This window comes from Nematolebias whitei, chromosome 20 (genome assembly GCF_014905685.2).
Source record: "Nematolebias whitei isolate Nwh7 chromosome 20, NemWhi1, whole genome shotgun sequence".
NCBI lineage: Eukaryota > Metazoa > Chordata > Actinopteri > Cyprinodontiformes > Rivulidae > Nematolebias > Nematolebias whitei.
In genome coordinates, this window is record NC_056517.1 from 20,621,013 (window position 1) to 20,633,002 (window position 11,990).

Consider the following 11,990-nt stretch of genomic DNA (forward strand, 5'->3'; position numbering starts at 1 on the left):
TTGCAAGCACCTTGATGTCTCTGTGGACAATCTGGTTTTCATGCAGGTACCGCAGTCCCTCCAGGATCTGCCTGGTGTAGAAGATGATTGTCGCCTCTTTCAAAGGACCCCATTTTGACCGCAGCAGTGCAGACAGGCTTCCTGGAAAAAGGAGACAAGGAGTGTCCAACACCTACCATGAAATGGGAACACGACCAACAGTTAGAGAGACCACCCGGTAATCGGGAGGTCACAAGCATAGATCTGTGAAACAGACTGTCTCCTGCCGGTAGAAATGTACCTCCAGGCACTTGTTCCATGAAGATCTTGATGTATTTGTTCTCAGAAACAGAACCCAGATACTGAACGATGTTCCTGTGCTTCAGATACTTGTGAAGGGCGATTTCTTCATGAAGGGGCTGTGAGTATCTGCGTCACAGAGAAAAAAGCACAGAAAAGGACCAAAAACACTTTTGTTGCTTTATTTTATGTGATTATAACACAACCCGACACATATTTATGAATAAAATATACGGTCTTGTTTTATGAAATAGCAAAAAGCCAACACAGAAGCCCATTCATGTCAGCAGGTGGCAGAGTTGCAGCATTTAATAAATTTAGCCTGAACCTATTGACACTGAAATAACATCATTAATCTAAAAATATATCCTATAATTATTTATAGTCTATTGTAAAATGTACACATTTAAAATATTCTACAGAAATGTTTTCAGCAACACTAAGATTTTAGCTCAAAAGACGTTATTGACAACACCATTTTGTCTAATGTCGGCCAATTTATTGACAAATAATTCTTCACCCTTTGAGTTGTTATTTATAGTAAATTTTGAAAATGACAATGCATTTCATAAAAATATAAGGAAATTATTATAATTTCCTTTATTGTTATTATCACCTTTACAGAAACGTGTAGAAAACTTTAACAGCAGTTAATGATTTGATCCTACCGACTGTCTCTCTCAGGAATTTCTTTGATGGCGATCCGGACCTGGTTGCTCAGGTCCCTCCCAGCATACACCACTCCATAAGTGCCCCGACCCAGCACCACCCTGTCTCCATTCTCATCCATGTCATACTCGTACTGTAACACACAGCATGCGCAAAACATTCAAACATATGTATGTAATGTCAAATTTTGCACCTTTAATTGATTATTTTGTACTTTGTATTTATGTATGTGGATACACGCTGACCTCCAACGTATCTCCATCACCCTCCCCCTCCAGCTCCACAGCATTCCCCGTACCATCAGATATCATCTCTTTCACCATAGAGCAGAACCTGACACAAACCACCACAAACACACAACACTGTAGTTATTGTTGGCCTGTGGCCTGAATCACAACTACACATGCAGCATTTTGCAAAAACTTCTAAAAATCTATTTTTAAACTCTTTTCTTCCAATAACCAGACTTTCTTCTTTATCTTTTAACATTTTGATCAATATTTCTGCATGCAGTCTGAAGTGTAAAGAAAAGAAGAGTTGATTCAAGATTTTTTGCACATTACTGCACGTGCTGTGCAAACGCAAGCACGGACAAACACACACACCTACACAGACACATCTAGAGGTGTGTGTCCTCACCGACCGCACTGCTCCTCTGTGGAGAAATAGATCTGGAAGTCGTCTGAGTTGTCGTGAACGTAGAGGAAGCAGCAGCGTTCGTCAAACTTACTGATGCTGCAGAAAGAGGGACCAGGAAATTAAATTTAATTAGCTCAAGCATCATTCATCCATCCATCCATTATCTTTACCCGCTTATTCCATTTTGGGTCACGGGGTCGCTGGTGCCCATGTCCAGCAATCACTGTGCGAGGGGCGGGGTACACCCTGGACGGGTCGCAAGTCCATCACAGGACTCACAGGACCCAGAAAGGCCCCTGGACTGGGGTTTGAACCAAGGACCTGCTCGCTGAGAGGCAGCAGCTCTACCAGTTGTGCCACCGTGCTGCCCGCTCAAGCATCACAAGTTAAAATATTTAATTACTTCATACTTATGCAAAAGATGAGACTTACTTCAGTAAGGAGTAAAAAAAGTAAATAAAAAAACGACAGAACCTGTTTTTGTTCTTTTGTTTGTTTCCCTACTCCTTTTTGTTTGCCTTTCAGCTTGTTTGTTGAGGCAAAGCTAAAGATTTTCTCACACTGAAAGTTCTGGCGATTTTCCATTAACAATCCTAGTTCACGTATATTCTATTATGCTTCTTTAATCTGAGTACATCCCCAGGTTTTCTTCCTTTTTTCCCCCAGTGTATCAGGTTGAATTACTTATGTATTTGCAACTTTGCATCAGTCGACTTTGCAGGCGGTGATTACGTCAGTTGGTAAGCTGCTTCCATTGAAGCTCTTGAGTGTAATTCCAGCAAAATTTCAGATGACCATTAACAACAACTGAAATGTTTGAAAATAGTCACATCGGTACAGGAAGTTTACCCCACTATACCACCTTCCTATATGTTTAAGTATTCCCTTGTTTGTTCTCAATACTGATGAAAATGAGTGGAGAGGGAAAAAAATCAATAGTTGTTCAAATGAAGAATTATTGTAAATGGTAAATGGACTGTACTTATATATGCTGGTGAAGATTCTCTGGTGAAGAATAATCAAATATATAAATATAAATAAATCAAATAAATATAAATATAAATAAATATAAATAAATAATATAAATAAATATAAATAATCAAATATATTTGATATATGCTGGTGAAGGTGTACTTGTATAGCACCTTTCTAGCCAACCAGGCTAGACAAAGTGCTTCACAACACAATCTGTACCATAAACAAATGGTTCCCAACACTGGTCCTTGAGGAACACCATCCTGAATGTTTTCGTTGTTTCCCTGCTTTTTGACACATCTGATTTAAATGAATGGGTGATTAACAGGCTTCTGAAAAACACAAGGAAGTAATTAAATCACTGAATCAGCAAGTTGGAATGTGTTGGAGCAAGAAAACAACTCAGGATGGTGCTTCTCAAGGACCTGGGTTGGGAACCACTGCCATAAACTACCCATCCTCACACTTCATACAGCACTGTACAAGATATATTCAAAAGCTAATCTGAAAAAAAAAAAAAAAGAAGTCTAATCAGTGCTATAGATAGTATTTAAACACTGGTGGGGCACATCATAGGCAATAGAGATTCAGTGTTTTGCCCAGGGACATTTTAACATGAGACTGCATACTGTCAGGAATCGACTCTCCAGCTTTCTCATTAGAGGATGACTGAGACACAGCGGCACAGCTTAGTGGTTAGAGCAGACTAATTTGTTTTGGCAGACAATAAAAAGAAGGACATAAGTCCTTTTGTTGATGCCTCAGGCATCTTGGCTTCTTCTAGTCTTAAAAAAGGTTTCTATCACCCAAAACAAGAATGATTTTATTTAACTAAATAAAACGTTGGTTACGTACTGTAACCCCAGATTCTATGAGTATAAGCGTAGCCCTTTAAGGCTGTCGCTGATGGGTTTATCCCGATATGCAAAGCATTGCACTGAAAAACTTAGTCCACGCCCACCTGCTGTGTGGGCCCCACCCGGTCCGTATAAATTACGTTAAGAGTGGGAAATCGTCTCCCAAAATAGCTTTTTCTTCAGCCATTTAGGAGCCAGTGAGGCCTGACGCTTAAAGGGCTACGCTTATACTCATAGAATCTGGGGTTACAGTACGTAACCAACGTTCTATTTCATATAAGCTTCGCCCTTTAAGGCTGTCGCTGATGGGTTAAGGGCGAAGCGGATGTTGTCCTCGCCTCACTGGGTCCATTCGAACACCGTATGAAGCAGAAGCTTGCCCAAAAAACGTCTTGTCACTCAGGTCCCCATGTGCGTAATTAAGCATTGCGTAATTATGTGTGCCATGCACAGACGCATGTTGTGTAACTATGCGTTCTGAATGCATGTGTAGTGAACTAAGCCTAAGGTCAGGATTTGACCTTAAGGAACTTATGGGACAGAAGCTGTCATTTCATTGATTTGAATCCAGAAATACAGGTTGACCCATCCTGAGACTTTCTTTCAAAGTGAAATCAAGTGGAAGAACACTACTTTCAATTATCATTACTATTTTTACAAATGTTTGATAATCAAATTGTGTTAGTTCAAACAATGTTTACATGTTGAAGTGAACTACTCATTTTTAAATCAACTGTGAAACAGTAATAACGATTTTTAATCCTCATTCAAAGAAGAAATCAGGTTAATGATACATTGTCTGATTTTCTGTCTTCAATGAGCAAGTGTGTAAGTTGGTCAAAGTTCAAGTTTTGGTCAACTGCAAGTTTACTGAAAAAGAAATGTCATGTTTAACTTTTACAGCAAGATACTAGGGAATTGACTCCACGAAGTCTGAAGTTCTTCATAATATCTTTTGTCTGTTCTTAAACAATCTTAATCTTTTTCCTTGACTTTTCATAACACCTTACATCACAAAACACACCTCTGTTTTGGTCCATCGACCAATCAGGAACTCCCAAATGAACCGGAAATAGAGCTCTTTAAATGTTGGCACTTCCTAGTTCAACCGAGAGAAGTTGGAGTAGATGGAGAGTTCTGCAAGAGGTTCCACCTCCAGTTGGAGCCGGGTGGAGAGTTTTTGCAGCTCCAGTCGTTTGGGAGAACAGAAGTCCAGCCATGATTAAAAGCTCTTCCGAGTCTTTTGGGATTATGACATCTTCCACCTCTGAGTGGAACTTCTGAAGGACTCCACTCATGTGAGTCCACCGTGAGCTGAACTGTTGTTGACGATGTCGCATCACCACTCCGGACGGTTCTCTGCCATCCTACGGAGACGCTGGACCGGTAGCGTAGCTGGAGCTCCGCTTTCACTGATTCATCGTCAGAGAGGTAATGAGTCGAGTTGACTACCGAGCGTACCGAGGAAAGCTGGGTCGAATGGAGGGTGTCGTTCTGTCCAACACTTTTCACTCACACACACCATCTCCCTCCCTCTAAACTTCAATCTTTAAACTCTTCTATTCTGCTAAGAAATCATTCCAGATATTTTTAAAAATGTCTGAAGCAAAGTTTTTCAATCACCGCCGTGTGGTTAATGTCTGCTGTTCTGCTGGAAGTGAGAAAACAATCGCCGTATTGCTTACTTCCTGTAAAAACTGATTAATAAGCTGTCGTTATTTTCAATTTTTGCCAATTAATGTAAATGTGTGATGTGTTAAATTTGATTCTGTTAATAAATGACCCACTGTCGTTGGTGAGTCAAAGATAATTAACGTCTCACGTCCACATTTTATTAAATTCAGATGCACGTCATTATACAGTCCAGAAAAATGAAAGAATCAGTTTTAAGTTATGAATATATATCAGCATATGTTCATACTACACATGAACGCCCCGGAAAATTCAACAGGGAGGGAAAAATGCTGAAAAGAGCCATGAACCAACCGGTTCACGGCTGAACAGTATGAACAGAATAATAATAACAGGAGAGCTGATTATTAATCAAATGAACTGATTGGTAACAATAGTCGTGAACTGATTAGTGACAATAGAACCAAAATAACAATCACAATTTGTGATTGATAACAACGTCTCACACTGTAATGCATGCAGACAGATGTGAGTTAAACGGAGTTCCATGAAACAACAATATTCATTCTGTAAGCACTAAGGACAGAATATGTCATGGAACGAGCCATCACATCACGTAGATAAAAGTGAATGAATGAGCAAGGTGCAGCCAAAGTGCAAAATGCCTTCATTGTCATACCATTATGCAAGGCAGTCGAAGATGCAATACCCCTGGTCGAGTGTGCTCTGAGGTTGACAGGAGGCTCTAAATCTGATGCTCTGTAGACTTCAGAAAGGGACTCACACAGCCAGTGTGACAAGCGCTGGGTGGATAACAGGCGACCTGCAGATGCATCTCTATAATGCACAAACAAATGTTTACGCATTACGCATTGCAGCTGTGCACGCTATGTAACACGTCAACACCCGCACCGGACAGAGAAGATGAAAAGATGCTACTTCTTCTGATCTGGGGGGGGGGGGGGGGGGGCTCCAATGATATCGCTCTTGATTTAAAAGAGCTCGTGATGTTTTTAGGCATAAAAGCTGGGTTTGGTCTTAAATCAGCTGAGCTGCCATCAGCCTGAATTCTGAGACATGACAGAGCGACAGAGAGGGCAGATAAATCACTCACTCTCTTAGCGGATGTTAAAACCAACAGCAGGGCTCTTTAAAGAGACAAGAATTTAAGTGGAACCTGATCCAGAGGCTCAAATGGAGCTTTGATCAGGACCTGCAGGACCAGTGTTAAATCCCACTGTGGAACAAGTGGGTGTGAAACAGGCCTGCGTCTCTGTACACCTTTTAGAAAACGCTTCATCTGCGGATTATTAAAACCTGTTCTGTCTCCGAACCCTTTGTGGCAGGAAGAGATGGCTGCAGCGTACGTTTTAATCGTGCTGGACACCAAATTTCTGTCCATCAGCTGTTGCAGAAAGGACAGCATGCCACCTAATGGACATGAGGTGGCCTCTACACCCTTCTCTGTACACCAGCGCTGAAAAGCTGTCCGCTTTGATGTGCATAGCGTTGTGGTAGATGCAGCACGTGAAACCTGAATTGTGCGCACTACATCCTGTGAGAGACCCATCCTCTCTAAGCGGATCCGTTCAGCGGCCAGACCACAGGTGCTGGCCTATTTCTGGGTAACTCCTGATCGTTCCTCCTGCCTGGAGGAGAGCGTCCTCCCTCCACGGCAGTTTCCACGGGCGCCCCGACAGCAGGCATTGCAGGACTGGGAACCATGGTGCGCTCACGCGTTCGGGGGCCACCAGGAGAGCTGTCAATCCCTCCTCCTGAACTCGGTTCAGGAACCGTAAAATCAGAGGAGGTGGAGGAAAACGCGTACAGAAACATTTTGGGCCATGGACTGTGGGCAAGCGCATCCACCCCCAGCGGTGGTTCATCTCGTGGGCTCAGAGAAAGCCATAATTGACACTGAGCGTTTTCTCGAGTCACAAACAGGCCCACAGCTGCTAGTTCAATCTGAGTCAAAATGCTCCGTTAGAGGATGATTAAAGGTTGTTCTGTCTCAACAACTTTGAGACAAGAAGAAAACATGGCTGCAGCTTACAATAATCGTGCTGGACACCAGATTTCTGTCCATGGACTGCTGCAGAAAAGGACAGCATGTCATCCAGTGGACATGAAGTGGCCTCTACGCCTTCTCTGTACACCTTTTAAAAACGTTTCATCAGCAGATGATTAAAGCTGCTCTGTCTCGAAAATTTCGTGACAGGAAGAGATGGCCGCAGTGAACGTTTTACACGAGCTGAACGCCAGATCTCTGTCCATCAGCTGTTGCAGAAAGGACGGCACACCATCTAGTGAACATGAAATGGCCTCTACACTTTTCTCTGTACAACAGCGCTGAAAAACTGACCACTTGATGTGAACAGCGCTGTGGTGGTTGCAGCACGTGAATCCTGAATCGTACGCACTACATCTTGTGAGAGATCCATCCTCTCAAAAAGATCCGCACATCGGCCAGACCACAGGTGCTGGCCTATTCTGATTAACTCCTGATCGCTCCTCCCGCATGGAAGAGAGCGTCCTCCCTCCACGGCAGGTTCCACGAGCACCCCGATAACAAGTGTTGTAGGCCTGGGAACCATGATGCGTTCACGCACTTGGGACAGAGGAGCTGTCAGTCCCTCCTCCTGAGCTCGGTTCAGAAAACCGTGATATCAGAGGGAGAGAGGGAGGTGAAAAAGCATTACGACCACAGGCTGTGAGCAGACACGTCCACCCCAGCGGTGGATCGTCCCGTGGCTCCACGATAATTATAGTTGACATTGAGCGTTCTCTCCTGTTGCAACAGGTCCACAGGCGCTCGCAGGATTTCTGCCGTGTCTGAGCCATAGCTCTGGGTAGAAGGTCCCAGGTCCTCGTGCCGCAAAGGACCGTCTTTGGACATCACATCCGCTCCCTGTTCAGAATACATGAGATGTACCCTACTCCAATGGAGAGCAGATTGGGTGTGCCCCACACAGCATCTGTCTCACAATGTGGCACATGGGTTGAGCGCATACATCTTCTGCCAGTTATGTATGCAACAGTCACTTGCTGTCTGTGTGAATCAAAAACCCTGATGATTCTGCAGCTCAAGGCAAGTGTTGAATCACATTCAAAAAAACCCGTGTGGCACTCCAAAAACATTTAAATGAACTGCTGTGTGGAGAACCACAGCGCCCCCACAGCTTGTTAAATGTGTGTGCCTCTGTGAAATCTGACATGTGTGATGTAGGTCTGCTGACGGAAACAGCTGATATCACTCAACCGGTTCACATGAGTTGCACTGCTGCCACCTGTTTGTACAAACTGCTCGGCAGCAGCAGGTGTCCAGATAAAGCAGAATTCTCCTCCCTGCTCTGTGCGGCGGCTGCAGAGCGGCTCGGGCGCAATAATGGAGTGTTGTTTCTCACAGTTCAAAATTGAAAAATCTAGAATAAATCTCATCTTTCCGGTTCGTTGGGACCAGGGAGTGACGAGAGAGGAACCCTGCATTTTCCTCTCCTTCTGAGACTCTGGAAAATTACATTTAAATCAGAATTTCCTGAGCTTCTGTGAGAGGGGACAAGATCTGTTCTAGAAATGACAGAAAATGTGATTAGAGTTCCTCCGCACCAGGTTTGAGCTGTACTGCAGCGTGAATCCCTGGATGAAAACGGTGCGCCTATCTGTCTAAAGCGCGCGCTCATTGCCACTCATTTATAAAGTTATAAAGCGGGCACGCATTTATGCTGTGAAACTCACATGCATGCTGATGTGAGCTGGTACATGCTGAAGGAGAAAGTAAAAACACGCGCCCCCGAGCATGCAAATTGTTTGTGCGTTTGCTGATGCTGTGGGACGCAGCTCATGTGTTGTGCTCACGTTGTGCGCAGCTGCTCCGTGTAAACGCTCAGGGAGCGGGTGCACGTATGAGCCAACGTGCCATGAAGAGTCGTGTGTGTGCGCGCCCTCATTCATGCGACGCCTTAAGCCAGGATTGCCGCGGGAGCGCGCGTTTGATGCTGGTGCGGTCAGGAAGCAGCGCGCGGCATCGGTGGGGCGAGGTTACCACTGGGCTCGGTCTGCAGAAACACGTTCATTCTTGGCTGCGAATCACGTGAGCTTTTGAGTGATTCCACGAGCTGCAGTATTAATTCAGAAAACCTTCTTCGAGGATGAAGGAGCGGAGCCGCTGTGAGGCTTGCGAAACTGTTGACGCCGTGGGAGCGCGCGTTTGACACCACTGCGATGAAAACGCGTGTCACTCCTGCCGAGAGCGAGATACGTTACTGGGCTCGTACCGCAGTCTCACATTAACGTTGACGTGAACGGCGGGCGCTGAGAGCTGCGTGCGCGTTTTCATGCCGCGGGAGCGTGTGTTGGCACCACTGGCAGTGAATGAAAACAACCTTAAAAGGCTCATTCGTGATGAATGTGTGTGATGGGGCCACTTGTCAGATCATCCGTGCTGACAGCCTGGCTAAAAGACACTTCATTGTAAAATGATGTTATTCCACATCTCGTGTCATCAACACACCTCCAGCAAACCGACACCTGGTTATCCTCCCTTGAGCTCTGTTTGTTGTCCTAGAGGGCCCCCTGTTGGCGAAGTCCAGGAAAATTTTAATTTCCGGATGCCGGGGATGTCTGACGGGAGGGGCTGGCGTGGCAGAGCTGGGGAGGCGTTGTGCAGCCGTGGCGCATCTTGAAATGATCTCTCACTGATGAAAAGGCCCTCCAACAGAAGCTTCTGCAGCTCTACTGAGAGGAAGGTGGAGTGATGAGCCAGGAGAACCTCTGGGACCTCGTTCTCCGGCTGCGATGCGGGGCGGCAGACAGCAAAAGAGGCGCACCGGTTGGGGATGACTTCAGCTGCCCTGCGGACGGAGTGTACTGCAGGGGCCGATAGCGTCATTAGCGAACAGCCGCTACGAGAGCGGAGCGAGCCGAAGGTCAGAGGGCCCACCGTCTCTTCCCACCTCTGAACGTGTACGCCAACAGCGTAACATGTTGTTCGCTGTGGCCATCTGGAATGCATGCTGGTGAGCTCAGTTGGAGAGCGGTGTCACAGTCTGGGTTACGCTAACCGGAGGCACGGGACGCTGGTCCACCTGGACATCTTGCTCCAATGAAGCCTCCGTCAGGCTTGGCTCCAGGGGGCACTGAGGGACTTTCCGCTCGGTGAACCCCTGCTCTGGAGATGATTGCGGACTGTGGAGACCGCCCCCCCCCAATCTACCAGGAAAACCGGCTATGGCCTCGCCCGTAGGACGTCCTGTTGGGAAAACGAGGCCAGATGGATCAAGACGGTGAGCCAGAATGGAACCTAGTAAAAACAACCTTCCCGCCGGATCATATGAACTGCGGGAAAAGGCGTGGGACGTAAAAAAGGGGTCCCTTCATGTCAGCCGCCTCCTGGGTTACGCAGGGCAACCCCAGAGGGTGCCGTTGGCCGGGAGCGGTGTGATCGCCGATGCGAAACGAGGTGAGATGAGGTGAGCATTTGCTCAGCCCCCCTCCACCGACACTACGCTCTCCAGGAAGGAATGAGCAGCGGGGGGCTGCAGCTGAGCGCCGCCTGTCCCGGAGGAACCATCCGATTTGCTCCGAGGGTCGGCGATAAGAGGAAAATTACAAGATGGCATTGTCCAGCATGTAGCGACCTGTCACTGAGAAATATTCCTCGGTGCTTACCTTGAAACAAGACTGCTCGTCAGCGTCTCCTCGGGGAGGAGAGCTCACCGGACGACCGGATGTCGACGTGCCGGGCCAAGCATTCTTAACAAAGGTTGGTCATCTACACAACTTTCCTTCTATGTTCTTCTGACAGTGCTATTAGCTTGCTGAAGAAAAAATGGGAGCCGATTTCCCGCTCTTAACGTAATTTATACGGACCGGGTGGGGCCCACACAGCAGGTGGGCGTGGACTAAATTTTTCAGTGCAATGCTTCGCATATCGGGATAAACCCATCAGCGACAGCCTTAAAGGGCAAAGCTTATATGAAATAGAACTAGAAATATTTTTCAAGGATACTTTTTTTAGGCTTTACATTTGCCATAAAATTGCACACACTAAACATAGACATGAATGATTAAACAGCATACAAATTCAAATGTATTTCTTAAAATCAAAATGTGGCTGCACAAGTTTGAATTTATTGTGGATTTTCTCTAATCTACTTCACTAGTTCAAAATTTTATGAAGATAAAATTATACATACAGATTCAAATGGATGCATGGAAGTGGTGGCGTCAAGCTTCACAGCATGATTTTATAACAATAACGTATGAGAGAAGATTTCCTTTAAATTATTTAACTTCACCTCAAATCAACAACTAGACAGTTGAAACTTGGACACATTTGGGTGTCCAAAAGGATAACACCCCCCAACAAATCAAAACTGAGTTCTGAACAGATGAACAAGGCCACCATTAGGTCAGTGGAATGGCCTTACCAAATTGCCAAACTCAACCCTATTAAAACTTGGGTTGTGCCAATAAATTAACTAACTCTGATGGACTCTACAGATTCAGCCAAGATGAACAGCCAAATATCCAGCCAGAAGCCTGTTTATAGATACAAAAAGCTGTCAAGGTGCAACTTGTAGGTGGTGTATAATAATAATAATGTCATCACATTGTCATCACTGTGTGTTTCCATACAATGGCGAAATTAGTCTCTGCATTTAACCCATCCGCCATCGGGTGGTGCGGTGGGCGGCTGCTGGGGGTGCCAGGGGGGAGGAGGGGATTTTGGGGATGAGGTGTGCTGCCCAGAGACACCACGCGGTATGCAGTGACCGGAAATCGAACCTGGGACTTTCGGGTCCCAAGCCGGCTGCCCTGCCTCTACACCATCTCGGCCCCCATTATGGATGTACAGTAGAGAATATATCTATTAATGTATATAATGTATATAATCTATCTATCTATCTATCTATCTATCTATCTATCTATCTATCTATC

The 11,990-nt window shown here is 45.5% G+C and overlaps 1 protein-coding gene across 1 annotated transcript in view; it reads right to left on the reverse strand.

The window, feature by feature from the left end:
• Positions 1 to 11,990, reverse strand: part of map3k15 (mitogen-activated protein kinase kinase kinase 15) — a 68,810-nt gene that overhangs the window by 28,896 nt on the left and 27,924 nt on the right. The window contains exons 14-18 of the mRNA XM_037694139.1: positions 1,588 to 1,683; positions 1,194 to 1,281; positions 948 to 1,081; positions 281 to 408; positions 11 to 141 (exon numbers count right to left, since the gene is read on the reverse strand). Coding sequence (XP_037550067.1) covers positions 11 to 141; positions 281 to 408; positions 948 to 1,081; positions 1,194 to 1,281; positions 1,588 to 1,683 — 577 coding nt within the window. The remainder of the gene's footprint in view (positions 1 to 10; positions 142 to 280; positions 409 to 947; positions 1,082 to 1,193; positions 1,282 to 1,587; positions 1,684 to 11,990) is intronic.